Source organism: Ascaphus truei, chromosome 1 (genome assembly GCF_040206685.1).
Source record: "Ascaphus truei isolate aAscTru1 chromosome 1, aAscTru1.hap1, whole genome shotgun sequence".
In the NCBI taxonomy this organism is placed as follows: Eukaryota; Metazoa; Chordata; class Amphibia; order Anura; family Ascaphidae; genus Ascaphus; species Ascaphus truei.
Window position 1 is genome coordinate 531,171,252 of NC_134483.1, and position 16,374 is coordinate 531,187,625.

At 44.6% G+C, this 16,374-nt stretch overlaps 1 protein-coding gene across 1 annotated transcript in view; it reads right to left on the reverse strand.

The window, feature by feature from the left end:
- DDRGK1 (DDRGK domain containing 1) overlaps positions 1-16,374 on the reverse strand; it is an 82,225-nt gene that overhangs the window by 46,557 nt on the left and 19,294 nt on the right. The window contains exons 3-4 of the mRNA XM_075572641.1: positions 12,179-12,291; positions 9,125-9,226 (exon numbers count right to left, since the gene is read on the reverse strand). Coding sequence (XP_075428756.1) covers positions 9,125-9,226; positions 12,179-12,291 — 215 coding nt within the window. The remainder of the gene's footprint in view (positions 1-9,124; positions 9,227-12,178; positions 12,292-16,374) is intronic.

Genomic DNA, 16,374 nt, shown 5'->3' on the forward strand with positions numbered 1-16,374 from the left:
CAGGAACGGTTTATTATCTCTTCTGTACAGCATAGTAACAAGCAGGCTTCTGCCCGATGCAGCAATTCTTAGCTACCACTGAAGATGGCCCCTAGACCGTCTCTACAGGCCAAGGTCACCCGCAGCCGTCCTAGTTCTTCCCCACCTCCCTAGCAGAGGCAGAGGTATGGTCTACACTCACTCTCCCCCAGAGGGAAGAGGACTGGAGAAGGCCCAATCTCAGCCTCTCCACTGGCTGACCTGCCTTCCTCAAGTGGGTGAAGGAACTCCCGAATTTGGGGTGGCACTGCCCTTAAATACAGCCAAGAGGAGGGCACCAGATCTGGCTCATGATTGGTCATGCTCAGCCTGTCACCCCCTCCCGCTGTCACACAAGTGCAGCTCCTAGAAGGGGAAAACCCCATATCAACTACTGGCAACCTGATTGTACCAGGGCTTACTGCCAGCACAATGGCAGAATAGTAGCCATAGGTGGCCTGGCTACGTATATATTATACAAGCACGCATTTATGTATACGGTATATACACATGCACATTTATTAAAGGGTGTGTACACATACATGAGATGATCTAGTTAACTCATGCACAATGTTCTTTTCTTTAGTGAAACACATAAAAATGAACATCATGGTGATTTAATAAAACGGTTTAACGACTCCTCTATCATTTTTGTGACTCCGCTGCAGTTGGTTTATAAGCGGGTTGCTGTATGTGGAACATTCTGCAATACTATATCGGGCTTGCCAGGATTTGTGGCCTAAACTTATTCTGTATGTTTATATGCACATATCATTTTATTTGTGTAGTGCCAACAATGTATGCAGTGCTTCATAAAATAGATATAATACAGGGTATTCAAATGCTAATAAGGGAGTACAAATCACATAACAGGGAAAGATATCCCTGTGCCAGAGAGCTTACAATCTAAGTGGCATGTTGGCAAACTAAGAGACAGCGGGAGAAGGTGTAAGTGCGGTGGATGGCAGCGCTTGGCCACAATAATAACTTTATTTCATATAGCGCTTTTCTCACAATTACAGTACAGGGAGCAGTAAGCAGCATTGTACCTATTGCATGGACCTTTGTTATAGAGATAAAGTGACCTGCCCAAGGTCACAAGGAGCCGACACGGGGATCTGAACCAGATTGCCCTGCTTGAAACTCAGTCAGTGCCTTTACTCACTGAGCCGCTCCTGGAAAGTGTCTCTGGGGGAGTGGGGAGCGCTCGTGGCTCCCGGAGGTCAGAGCCTTCAAGGTGAGGAGGAGAACTTTTGCGAGACAGAATTTACTGGGAAGCCAGGAGAGGGATTACTATGGAGGAGATGAGCAGGGACTGTTATAGGAGAACAGAATGTAACATGTTGAGGAAGGTGTTACAAGGTTAAGTGATTGTAGGTACAAAAGCTAAAGCAGCAATCCCGCCATTTTTGGGGGTGGGAACACCAGGGGTACCCAGAGCTAAGCCCCCTCAGTGCTCCACATACTTACCGGTAAAGGTACTCTCATGACTTCCTGGTTTCGTGCTTGGTTGGAAATGGCCACCCGATAAGAAGCTTTAGTGGGCGACGTGGTGGATTGCTATTGGGCCACCTGACGTGGGAGATTTAGGCCGCCATTTTGTTTCCCCTGAGTGGGACTGAATACCTTTAACGATAAGTATCGCAGAAACCAGGGGGTGCCTGAAGCTAAAAATAGTTTTAAACCCAGGGGACCCCTTGTTCTCAACCTATAAAAAGAAAAAAAAAACAGACAGGGAACTGCTGCTTTAAAGCGGTTAGTGTCCCTTTTACCTGTGTGTGATGATATCACTTGACTGGAATAAAACACATCGAGACGGACACACAGGGGATTGTGGGATGGAAATGGCAGTCCATAGACTGTCACACAGCGCTAAAACATGTATTGTTCTGAATCCTGGTGCTTGTACCTGGCCCCTACATACGTGTGTTTAGGAACACACAGTGTGGTGCTTGTACCTGGCCCCTACATACGTGTGTTTAGGAACACACAGTGTTGTGCTTGTACCTGGCCCCTACATACGTGTGTTTAGGAACACACATTGTAGCCCTTGTACCTGGCCCCTACATACGTGTGTTTAGGAACACAGTGCTGTGCTTGTACCTGTCCCCTACATACGTGTGTTTAGGAATACACAGTGTCGTCCTTGTACCTGGCCCCTACATACGTGTGTTTAGGAATACACAGTGTTGTGCTTGTACCTGGCCCCTACATACGTGTGTTTAGGAACACACAGTGTGGTGCTTGTACCTGGCCCCTACATACATGTGTTTAGGAACACACAGTGTTGTGCTTGTACCTGGCCCCTACATACGTGTTTAGGAACACACAGTGTTGTGCTTGTACCTGGCCCCTACATACGTGTGTTTAGGAACACAGTGTTGTCCGTGTACCTGTCCCCTACATACGTGTGTTTAGGAACACAGAGTGTCGTCCTTGTACCTGGCTCCTACATACGTGTGTTTAGGAATACACAGTGTTGTGCTTGTACCTGGCCCCTACATACGTGTGTTAAGGAACACACATTGTAGCCCTTGTACCTGGCCCCTACATACGTGTGTTTAGGAACACACAGTGCTGTGCTTGTACCTGTCCCCTACATACGTGTGTTTAGGAATACACAGTGTCGTCCTTGTACCTGGCCCCTACATACGTGTGTTTAGGAACACACAGTGTTGTGCTTGTACCTGGCCCCTACATACGTGTGTTTAGGAACACACAGTGTTGTGCTTGTACCTGGCTCCTACATACGTGTGTTTAGGAACACACAGTGTGGTGCTTGTACCTGGCCCCTACATATGTGTGTTTAGGAACACACAGTGTGGTGCTTGTACCTGGCCCCTACATACGTGTGTTTAGGAACACACAGTGTTGTGCTTGTACCTGGCCCCTACATACGTGTGTTTAGGAACACACAGTGTGATGCTTGTAACTGGCTCCTACATACGTGTGTTTAGGAACACAGTGTTGTGCTTGTACCTGGCCCCTACATACGTGTGTTTAGGAATACACAGTGTGGTGCTTGTAACTGGCTCCTACATACGTGTGTTTAGGAACACAGTGCTGTGCTTGTACCTGTCCCCTACATACGTGTGTTTAGAAATACACAGTGTCGTCCTTGTACCTGGCCCCTACATACGTGTGTTTAGGAACACACAGTGTTGTGCTTGTACCTGTCCCCTACATACGTGTGTTTAGGAATACACAGTGTCGTCCTTGTACCTGGCCCCTACATACGTGTGTTTAGGAACACACAGTTTTGTGCTTGTACCTGGCCCCTACATACGTGTGTTTAGGAATACAGTGTTGTGCTTGTACCTGGCCCCTACATACGTGTGTTTAGGAATACACAGTGTCGTCCTTGTACCTGGCCCCTACATACGTGTGTTTAGGAATACACAGTGTCGTCCTTGTACCTGGCCCCTACATACGTGTGTTTTGGAATACACAGTGTCGTCCTTGTACCTGGCCCCTACATACGTGTGTTTAGGAATACACAGTGTCGTCCTTGTACCTGGCCCCTACATACGTGTGTTTAGGAACACACAGTGTGGTGCTTGTACCTGGCCCCTACATACGTGTGTTTAGGAATACACAGTGTCGTCCTTGTACCTGGCCCCTACATACGTGTGTTTAGGAACACAGTGTTGTGCTTGTACCTGGCCCATACATACGTGTGTTTAGGAACACAGTGTTGTGCTTGTACCTGGCCCCTACATACGTGTGTTTAGGAATACACAGTGTGGTGCTTGTACCTGGCCCCTACATACGTGTGTTTAGGAACACAGTGCTGTGCTTGTACCTGGCCCCTACATACGTGTGTTTAGGAATACAGTGTTGTGCTTGTACCTGGCCCCTACATACGTGTGTTTAGGAATACACAGTGTCGTCCTTGTACCTGGCCCCTACATACGTGTGTTTAGGAACACACAGTGTTGTGCTTGTACCTGGCCCCTACATACGTGTGTTTAGCTTGAAGCTTAAAACCCTGTTGCTTGCATTACAGGCAATGAGAGCCTGGAGACCTCCCAAAGTCCTCCTAGACGGAAAAGGATCTTCTTGATGTTAATTGGGGTCTCCCCTGACGTTTTTGAGGTCTAACCACAAAATGGCTGATCCCAACCTTTTATACTCCGCATGTGCGGACAACAACCCATCCCAGTAACTGGGCAGATTAACTGTTGCAACATGGTCACACCATGTCAGGTGACCCTTTCTAGCAGCTGCTAGAAATAACGCGTGGCTAACTCTGACATTAAAAGCTGCAGTTCAAGCAATATCCTACATGTGTTGTTTTTTTTTAATAAATCAGTTCTTTACTATGAGAAAGTACTCGTAGCATTTAAATGAAAAACAATTTTAAAGCCATTTTTATGTATTCTAATGTAACAAGCATTTTTCTTCCTATAGCGACCATTCACAACGTCACATCCCCTTCCCCTTCTTAAACAGCATCACCTTTTTGAGCCCTCTCCTCTCTCCAGCAGTGAACCAATTGAATTTAGTGCCTGCCTGGTCACATGATCTTCCCCACAGAACTTTGACTGTCAGTGCAGCAGAAGAGGACACAAGATGCATTTAGTGAACCCCCGAGCTGAATCGTCGCCGATCGATCACATGAGACCGGATCGATCAGCAACTTAGCTAATCACTTATCAGTGTGTAGATTGTATTAATGCACATATTGAATGCAAATTTTTTTTTTTTTTTAAAGGACAGCTTGAACTGCAGATTTAAAGTGAAACATTCTAGAAACAGTGTAGAAGATACCGAGGCTTTGTGGGGGATTAACCCCTACACTGCCTGCAGCTACCAGGACTGACATGCAGGGATTTCTAACTTTAGCTAGGGTTGCTAGGTGTCCAGTATTGAACCGGACTGTCTTGTATATGGACACACTGTCCAGTAATTTTTTTTTTTTAGGTAATACTGGACATGGATGTGTATCCCTGTATTACCCCTCTGAACATAGTGACCAGACCGGCTTAGGAGGGGGGCATAGGATTTCCCTGAGCAGGGAGAGAGCAGGGCTGTTAGGTGGCTCGGCAGCTTTCTCCATCCTAATTGACTGCTGCTGGGTAATGCAGCCAATCAGGGGGAAGTTTCAGGAGCTTGGGGGTGGGGCCAAGGAGAGGAGGAAACAGCATGGAACATAGAGAGGTGAAAGGGGTGTGAGTGTGTGTCTTCAGCGCGTCGCACCTGTCACCATTGTGTCCAGTATTTTTTTTTAAAGCCGCCTAGCAGCCCTAACTTTAGCAGGGTGCTACATATTTATAAGCCATTCCCACAGCATGTCCCAGACATTTTCACACAGTGTATCAGCTGCATCAGGCGGGATTCATGTCCCGTTACAGAGCACTTAACGTGAAAACGTCACACACACAACGCTACGATTTCACTCATCTCACAGGAAAGAAAATGATGATTATAACAAAAGGTCAGAAGCAGCAGCCCGGGTTTCTGAGTGGGAGGACAGACGGTGGCTTTTTATTCTTCTTCTGTTAAAATAAGGGCGTCGCGCTACTAAAATAGTGCCACAAAAGGATATGCAGCGTGAAAATGCACAACGGCTTCAGCTGAGGACGTGTGGCGGGCATCAGGGGTCGCACATCTGGGGCCGCAGATCTGGGCTGCAAAACTAACCTTCTACTCATTGTATTAATGAAAAATAATAATATACAGTATACAGTATACACACGCCTTTATGTACACTTTTTAGAAGTGTGCATTGCAGCTGCAATAGATTGAAAGGACTCGCGTCTTTGTCACTTAAATAACAGTTTCAGAATTCAAGGCTGTTTCTCTCCTCTCCTCCCCTCCCCCCGCCCCCACCCTTTCTAAATTTAAACCTGCAACCAGGCGACAGAATATCAGCATCAAATCCCACTTAATATTCATGAACATAGTCACACTGAACAAAGGGCACTATTTCCCCATACAAACGTAAATGCTGCTAAAGTAGCTATATATATATATATATATATATAAAAAATATACAAAAAATAAATAGATGATACCGTTCTGTGGCTAACGAAATGCTTTTAATTGTGCGAGCTTTCGAGATACACTGATCTCTTCTTCCGGCGATGTTACAATGAATGAAGCAAGCAAAAGCTATACTGTAAACAGTGTCTATTGGAATGTTATCTGTGCTGTTCCTTCCAGCACAGATAACATTCCAAGAGACACTGTTGTTAAGTATACCTTTTGCTTGCTTCATTCATTGTAACATCGCCGGAAGAAGAGATCAGTGTATCTCGAAAGCTCGCACAAATAAAAGCATTTCGTTAGCCACAGAACGGTATCATCTATTTATTTTTTGATTATTGAAGCTCGGCTAACACGGTACTGATACCTCTACATATATATATATATATATAGATATCTATATATATATATATATATATAGATATCTATATATATATATATACATACATACATATATACACATACATACATATATATATATATATATACACATATATATATATATATATATATATATATATATATATATATATATATATATATATATATATATATATATATATATATATATACACACATACACACACATACATACATATATGTGTAATTCCCCTTCTAAGGGGTTACTAGCAGGTTAGTGTTTCCCATAGGGATGCTGACATTACGGGAGAGTATTTAGTATAGGACGAAGATTCTAGAAAGGTTAGGTTCCAGGAAGACAAGAGGAGAAGAGCCTCGGGGAGAAGGTAGAGGGATGTATTCATAAAGTAATAAAAACACCAGACCACACCTTTATTTGTTGTGTTATAGATAGGGACAGTGCCCTTTAAGCTCGGATCCATGAAGACTGCTATGGCAGTCCAGCATGTCCCAAAAAGTGGGAAAGAGGAACGGCACAGAGGGCCTCAGGAAAGAGGGCACCCATGGGTGTCAGCGGATCGGTTCTACCCGCAGATACGCACTAGTATTTTGCTTCAGTCTGTATGGAAGTGGAAGTTCCCATACAGGCCAGTATCGTTTGTCCATTACAGAGGACCAACCAGGATTCCCGTAATGGGACCAGCTTAAATAGGGTATTACAGATGGGTATCCCGAAACAATGGGGGGGTGGGGAGGGGCTAGGTCCCATAACAGTAGAGCAACAAAGTATACAAACCTCCCACTGAGTGTTAAGAGTGGGCACTTACAGGAGTACAAGGTTTGTGAAGAAAGACTAATGCAGTGCAACGTTTTTGGATGTGAATGATGTGTCCTGTGCCTGGGGACATGAACAGAAGACGGATGTTGTACTACACACGTTCCTGGTGCCTGTTATTTCCCATCCCGGCTATCTCATCGCCCAGCCGCCTGCACCCAGCGGCAAAGTAATCCCTGCTGAGGAGCCACACACAGCACTCCCATGCCATCTCCCTACAAGCCGAGCAGGGAGGGCGACACATACACATATGTTATGTTTGTATTTGATACAGCAAATAAACATTGCACTTGTGAGCACATTCACAAGTCTCAGGCTGGTCTGCACACCTGTCCTATCCACATTATCTCTTAGCAGACAGCGTTTGCACTGCAGCCAGGGATTCTGGGTAATGACAGGCAAATGAGCACAGTGTCACTTGTTGCTTCTTACCCATTATAACATGGATCCCTATAAACATACTGTATGCCTGCTGTATTAAACAGCTTTTCAGCACAGCCTGGGTTAAAGAAGTGCACAGCCAGTAACCCTACTCACAGACAGCTGTTTCCACCTTTTGGGTCTTATCAGTGAGCATACCGAGTGCTCATTACCCAGAATCCCTGGCTGCAGTGGAAGCGCTGTATGCTAAGAGATAATGGGGAAAGACAGAGTTGCAGCCCTGTCTTGAGATGTGAATGTGCTCACACGTGGCATATTTGCTGTACACTGGAGGCTTTTTGTCCCTTTTCTACTCACCATAATTATTTTGTGTCATACTATAGATAGAAGCGCAATACACATCCTGTATAGTGTGTATATTATATTCACTATACAGTTCATATACTGTCTACATAGCCAGCCCTCATTAGGTCTCTCTGCCAACTGATTTTCCTGCAGCGATATTGCACTAATTATAAGATCTAGAAAAGAAGACAGGACTGGCTCATTCTGTCCTTACAATCCAGATGAACTGGTTATGGTAACCCAGCCTACCCGCTCCTCACTGCACCTCTCCCTCGGCACACTGCATGTTAACTGCCCGAGACGGTTTCAGACCCTCTCACAGACACCTCTCCTCGTGTCTCTCCTGCTCTTACATTACAGCCTACACATGATGGAGAGATGAAAGCGGGGCCTCTGCTGCCTGAGTACCAGTGACTCACTGCTGCCCGTATGACCTTTACTCTGTGTTTACAGCCGTCTTCTGCTGAGTGTAGGAGGAGAGTGTGAATTACAGACCCCTCAAAACCATACATCACATCAATTAGAAACGCTCTCTCAAACTCTTCCACAGGAAACCTCTAGAACAGGAGCCCCCCCCCCCCCTGGCATCCAAGGGGTTAAAGCCACACAAACCTGGACTATTCATCATACATACACAAGCACAGGCAAAGCACAAGAAAGCAAACATCAGGTACGGCTGTTATGGAGAAGGCGGTGGGCCTCCATGGAGAACTGGACGGTCAGGAAACGGTGGTGGGAAGAGAGAAAAGGTTGGGGACCTGTTCCGCAGACATGATCAATGTAGTATTCTGTTTGTATAAAAACTTTTACTGGAACAACAGATAGTTTAGAGCAGGGGTGGCCAACCCATAGCCCGGTCGGCATTCGGAAAGGCCCGCGTGAAGATACTCACGATACCAGATTGATACTGACAAAGGCTTCAATGGATGTACAGTATTTGAGAACTTGTAGATACTTTTTGATTTTGGAAACTCAACAAGCTCTACTTATGTATTACTTGGTCTCGCTTCTGTACGTATTAGAGCCAATACTGATCCCGCTCACTAGAGAAGTTTTCGCCACAGGCCGTGGCTGTGTGTAACACCAAGACCGTGGCACTTTAAGTGACAGCCAGATAGAGGTTTACCTGGGTGTGTTCGCATAAGACACATGCTATGCTGCAACAATACCACAACCAAAAGCAAAAGGCGGTTCTACCTTTCTTTCCTCTTCAAGACGAACTTGCTCCTCTTCTTTACGCCTTTCTTCCTCTCGTTTTACTTCCAACTTTTTCCGCTCCCCTCTCTCCGCCTCTTCGGCCTGTCGGAGAAACAAATGAGAAATGGTATTCCATCTTGTTGTACTGAAACACACTGCAAAACGGCACATTTATATTATTGTTTAATCCCAGAGAGCCACCAAATCCTGCGACGAGAGTGAAACCCAGCCGTAAAGCACACAGGTTTAGCCCAATTTTGGTCAGGATTTCACGGCTCCATCTGCAAACACATATCCCTTAAGTCTTTCTAGAACACAAATCAAAAGAGCCGTATTTACACCTCTGCTACCTTCTCTACTTCATGGTCCGTATGTCAGTGATATATTAAGTGTGTGTATATGTGTGTATATGTGTATGTGTATATATATCTCGGAAATAGCCGTGTCAGTCCAGTTGCGATAGTGCAGAATAAATGAGTTCTACAGTATTAAGCGATACCTTTTTTATTTGGACTAACAATTTATGTCAAAGGACACGCTTTCGAGAGTTTTCCTCTCTTCCTCAGGTCAGCGATACTGATATACAAAGGTTTCTGTGACTTAGACAGGGATTGAAAAAAAAAGGAAGAATAAAGAACAGAGAGATGTATATGAGGTGGGGCGGGGAAGGCACTGGAAGGGTGTTAAAACAGAGATAAGGAAGGTGAGGTTTAGGGATGGGGGACTGTACAGCTGTATAACACACACACACACACACAACACACCATTCAAAGAAATAGTTAATAGGAAATGGTTTATATAAACATGGCTGACACCTAGGCATAGAGACCCATCGTTTCGGGTAAAAATCGCCCCCTGTCAAGGGTCTGACCTTTGAAAGGATATTGAATTGTTTGAGTATTCACTTTTCTATATACAGTATTTGTATTGTATTACACCCTGTGTGGACGTGGGAAAAGCTGCGATTTTTCTGATTACAATCGGACTCTTTTTTTTTATATACCTTTTGAATATCGGTTAGTAATACTCGAGTCCCATATACTTTAACCTCATATTTAAATATGCGGCAGGACCCTATGTAAGCCAGCCGTGTATTAGAGATACAGACGGAGCTAAAATGTCTGCTTTTGTTCAGACCTGTGCAAAGTGGGGCTGTCCCGTGTAAACGAGGACGTTTGGTAGCTTTGTAAATCAGATACAGCTGAACGATATGTGGGGGAGCGGGGGGAGGAGGGGTAGAGCTGTGAAAAGGCATTACAAAAGCTTTGTAGTCTCCATGTTAAACATTTAAAAGGCTAAACCACAATGAAAAGAAAAAAACAAACTGTAATCTGAATGTTTTTATGTGAGGTAATAACGGTGTAGTTAATAGAACGAGAAAGGACTTGGTATCAGTAGGACAATCGCATCTAAAATCACATCAAGTAATGGACTTTGTGGTTTTCCCCGTGTGCCGCCATGTTCTGAGTTTTGAGTCTCTGCTTTCCAGCTGTCACGTGTCACCTCATTTATAGCTCTACCGGTGTCTGAATGGCGCAAATAACAGTGCATTTCCCCCCGATATACCCTATTGTGAAAGCGAACTCCGTGTGATGTCCTTTAAGCCAGAATAACGACCGTACTTTTATTTATTTTACTAGCGGTTTTAATTTTCTTTGATATTTTATTTTGAAAGGCCCGAAGCCTGCAGTAGAGTGTTCACATGGTAACTCCTGCTGTGTGGTTCCACTTTCCCCACATCACCAGGCAGCACACAGCTGTTTCCATGCAGACTAACAGACCATATGAAATTTTTTTATTATCCTAATAATGTTCTTTGAGGTCTACTAAATGGCAGCAAGTTAGAGGGGATTAAAAGCCACATACATTAAGGCTCATTTTTTAGGCGTAAAATATAAGAGGCAGAGAAAAAACAAAATCGAGGTGAAAAAAAAAGACACCGTATTGGACACTAGGGTGAAGAAAACGTTAAATAACAAACCTGAGGTGAGAGCTGCCAATTAGTATAAAGTATCTGAGACTAAAGCCCTTATTCTATAATACTGCAACAGAGCTGATCTGGCCCTATCGCACGGAAAGCCTCATGGATTCCAGCGAGGCCCGATGTGCAGAAGCGCTGTATAGATAGGGTGACTAGATTGGTCCCGGCAAAACCAGAAACAAATGTTACGCATGCGCAGTCGGCAAGTGCCGATCGCGCTTGCGCGACCAACGGACTGAAAAACCGGGGACAGCACCCCAAAAACCGGGACTGTCCCAGCTAAACCGGGACATCTGGTCACCCTATCAGTATAGAATAAAGGGTTTATGCTTCTTTAGCAGTAATGGATCACTGGTGTTAGGTAAGGTTAGAGCAGGGCTGCTCAAGTCCAGCCCTCAAGCCTCCCCAACAGGTCAGGTTTTCAGGATATCCCTGCTTCAGCAAAGGCGGCTCGAGCAGAGGTTCAGTGAGCCTCTGATCGAGCCACCTGTGCTGAAGCAAGGACGGATTGAGCCACCTGTGCTGAAGCTAGGATATCCTGAAAACCTTGACCCGTTGAGGGGGGGGGGGGGGGGGGGCTTGAGGACCCGACTTCAGCCCCCCTGGGTTAGATGGATCCAGTCTGCTAGCAAGATCATTTAACGTCAATGTATCTTCTAGTCATCTGCGTCTGTCACGCCTTGAATTTGTACAATAAACGGCTTCCCCAAAGTGACAAAACTAGCAGCTGTTCTCATGGATTTTGTATTTGCTTTATAAAAAAGGATTAATAAACAGACAAACATGTTTTGTAATGATGCTCGCCATTTTCTACGGTGTACGCGGAGCTGATAAGGACGGAAGAGTAGTTACAACACAGGACACATTGTACTTTAGCACACGTCGGGGGGGGGGGGGTACATCATTCTGGTGTCTGTGTGCAAGTTATCACTATGTATGTATTTATATAGTGCCGACCGTGTACTCAGCGCTACACAAAGACAATACAGGGAATGCTAAGAATATAATAAGCGCAGCAAAGTCAGACAGTAGGTATACACGGCGCTGCGCACGGGTCCCGCGAGCACTCCTACCTCCCGCTGGGCTTTCCGCGCCTGTTTCTCTTCCAGTTTCTTCTGCTTCTTCGCTCCGATTTTCCCTGACGCCTGCGCCTCGGCCGACTCGTCGTCGTCATCATCTTCTGCCGCTGAAAAACAGATAGATCCACTTTTTCCGATCACATATTTAGGGAGTCAGAGGACGAGGGAAGAGTGTGTAAGTGTGTAAGTGTGAGTGTGAGTGTGTGTGTGTGTAATAAGGCCTTAAACTTTCAAAGATGCAGCACCCATACAGCATCAAATAAAAAACAAAAGAATTACAATTTGGCATTAAGAATGTGTGTGTGTGTGCAGGTATCTGTGTACGTGTGCGCGCGAGTGTGCAGGTATCTGTGTGCATGCAGGTATCTGTGTACGTGTGCGAGTGTGCAGGTATCTGTGTGCGTGTGCGAGTGTGCAGGTATGTGTGTACGTGTGCGAGTGTGCAGGTATCTGTGTACGTGTGCGAGTGTGCAGGTATCTGTGTGCGTGTAGGTATCTGTATACGTGTGCGAGTGTTCAGGTATCTATGTACGTGTGTGTGCAGGTATCTGTGTACATGTGTGTGAATATGCACGTATCCGTGTACATGTGTGTAGGTATGCAGGTATCTTTGTACATATGTGTAGGTATGCAGGTATCTGTGTACATGTGTGCAGGTATCTGTGTACATGTGCGCACAAGTGTGCAGGTATCTGTGTACGTGTGTGCGCGCGAGTGTGCAGGTATCTGTGTGCGTGTGTGTGCAGGTATCTGTGTACGTGCAGATATCTGTGTACGTGTGTGTGTGAAGATATCTGTGTACATGTGTGTGAGTATGCACGTATCCGTGTACATATGTGTAGGTATGCAGGTATCTGTGTACGTGTGTAGGTATCCGTGTACATGTGTGCAGGTATCTGTGTACATGTGTGAGGATGTTTACCACTTAGATTGTGAGTTCTTCGGGGCAGGGTCTTCCTTTGGAGTATGCAGCTATTTACCCATCACGCCTGTCCCCAGTTTGCCATGTACCTTGTATTGTAATGTTGTAAAGCACTGCGTACATGATTGGCGTTCTATAAATAAAACGATGCATACATCATGGGGTCTGTATTTAAGGTGTGTGTTTGCATGTATGAGTGTGATAGTGTGTGTGCATCAGCGTGTGGGATTGTGTGTAAGTGTGCAGAGGGGATATAAAATGGATGTGCTAAAAACTGAGCTTTGTCTGTGTTTTATGTTCTGTCTCTGGTTTTAAAAGGGATATAAAACGTGCCAGGTACAGAATGACCGGCTCCCCCATATTTAATTCCTGCCGCCCAATGCAAGTCAATGTTACAGTAAATGAAGAAACCTCCCACATTTTCTTACCCAGTCTACCTAACCTTGGGTGGGACCCGCAGAGTCTCTCAGTGCTCCCCCGACATCAGAGGACTCCATGGTCCAAGAGTTGCGAGCCAATAGAAAAGCTTCCATTGGCGACACTGGCAGCCATGTTTATAGTCCCCCGCCATTATTGTACTTTGCGTGTCAAAACTAGCGCATAAAGTACAAATCTCTTTGAAACTTAGGGTCTCCGGCAGTCAGGAGACCACTGATCAACTCCAGGGGACTGGCTCTAAGATGAGGATGATAATAATAATAATAATAATAATAATATCAGGATTATAATCGTAATAATATACTTAATAATAATATTAATAGGATTATTATTATTATAAATAATCCTAATATTACAAATAATAATACTAAAAATAATAATACTTCTACTAATAATAATACTTAAAATAGTTTTCAGACAGGATTGCTGCTTTACACAAATTATCAGTGTAATTGGTTACCCAAGAGAGATTTCGCCTCCAAGTTTAACTCTTGCTTGTCAGTTTTCTGTCACTGGGCCGGGGTAATTCTAATCTCATCAGATACTTATTCCTTTTATCTGTCTGGCTAATGATGGTGTTACTCACAAAACAGGATGACATTGAAAACGTACAATTTTCCGGCAGAGTCTAAGATTCACATAAACAGTTTTTTTTATTGTGACACTAGATACAGATTGTAAAGAAATATTCTAAATTGTTTGGTTACCATAAAAACATCAACTGTTTAACACTATATTTTAAAATACACCTCACTACCAGTTCATTTTAGTTTTAGACGGTATAAGAAGTCGGATCAAAAATGCCATAATTACCTCCTGCCTGGTCCCGCTCCCAAATTGTGGAATCTTGGGACCACTTGCAAATTTGTCCGATTTTGGATATTTGCCTAGGGTGACCAGATGTCCTGGTTTAGCCGGGACAGTCTCGGTTTTAAGGCTCTGTCCCAGTTCTTTAATCCCGTTGGTCGCGCACGTGTGACCAAATGGATTAAAAAAAAAAAAAAAATCATCAGGACAGCACCCCAAAAAAGTGCCGATCGCGCATGCACCCGAGCGACCGCAAATGCCGATCATGCGGTCGGCAACTGCCGGTGGCACATGCGCTAGAGCAGCCGGCAAGTGCCCATCGCGCATGCGTGCCAACTGCTTGACATTTGTCACAGTTTTTGCCGGGACAAAATATGGTCACCATACATTTGCCCTCAGAACCCAAAGTAGCAACAGTCGGAGGAAACTTCTACCATCGTAGAATAATTGTTCCATAGTTCGAAAAGACAGCTGACACCCATTGCATTAGACCAGTGTTTCTCTTCACTTTTTTTTTTTTTTTTTGCAGAGGGCTCCCTTTTTGAGATGATCCAGTTACTGGGGTACACCACCATTTTATTAAAGGTCCCATTATTTGAAGATCAAATAAAACTGGATGGAAACTGAAAACAGGTATCTAATTACAATCTCATTTTACACTCACAATTAGGGTTATCGGAATTTAGTTATCACCATATCACGGCTGGCATGAACTTATAGGGGTCCATGTTAAAATGGACAAGCAAAAGGGGCTCATTTGCATGTCATTACCCAGAATCCCTGGCTGCAGTGGAAGCACTATATGCCAAGAGATAAAGGGGAAAGGCAGGGTTTGAGACATGTGAACGTGCTAACAAGTGGTATTTTTTCCATTTGCCATAATGGACTATAAATATAATGACAAAGTTCAGTTTCTGTTATATTAAATGTAAAATATTTCAATCAGCAACAAATTCATACAACATTGCAGCATACGGTGTGATAAATTACAGTGTGTGTGCTTTTAGTGTGTTTGTCCGAGGCACCTCAGGGTGACCGGGCACCCTGCTTGAGAAACACAGCCATTAGACAATTGTAAGAAAGTAGCAATATTTCGGTATTGCTTTATACGTTTTGGAAGTGAAAGAGTTAAGCACGGGGGCCTAGTAACCGACACACATTTGTGGTAGAACTGAGAAAACATTCGCCTCCCCCTCCCACGCCGTGTCTGCTATTCACATGTTTGGAGGTTCACTGCAGCCACTGACATTATAAAAACAAAAAAACTGGTCCGTACAGTATATTGCACGGAGAGAGGAGAAAACGGGGATTTGCATTTTCTTACTTTAAGAGATTTCTTCTCATCCTTTCCAATGCTGCTTTTCTTTTTTTAAATCCAATACTATGCTCAGGAAAAAAGCATTTCAAATACCAAGTGTCCGAAAAGGCTAAAATGGAGCTCTCCTCAGAGCCCGGTGCAGGCTAAGTCCTGGGACATAGTGCCGTAGGCCGCATGCGTGCGGAGGCGTGTGTAATTGCAGGAGACAGACAGGTTTTCCGCTGAGGGAAGCCGCACGGCATACACAAGCGCACACGCCGACGCTCATGCAGGGACACAAAAAAGCTCCTGCTTGAGCAGGAGAGCACCAGCGTCAGCGCGGCTCAGCGCTCTTCTTTTCACCATGTCCGAGGCCTTAAGGTGATCATGGTAACCACAGAAGATTAATCATGATTTTAACACACACAAAAAATATCTAGAAAAGGGAGTGCGTGGGGACAAGATACTCACATTTTAGGAGACTAAACTCACAAAGGCTTCTAGGGGACGTATTGGCAAATGAACACAGGACTCATTTGTAAAGATAAACATGTTATTAAATACAGCTCTTCTGCACGGACATGAGGCCCCAACAGAAAAAATGAAATGTGGGGACGTTCCTACATGGTACATGTGCATTACCTCACGGTCACGCTGCGGGTATAGTCCAAAGAGAGCAACTGGTAAGTTCCATATGATAAACAGGCTGTACTGAAACCTGGTGCA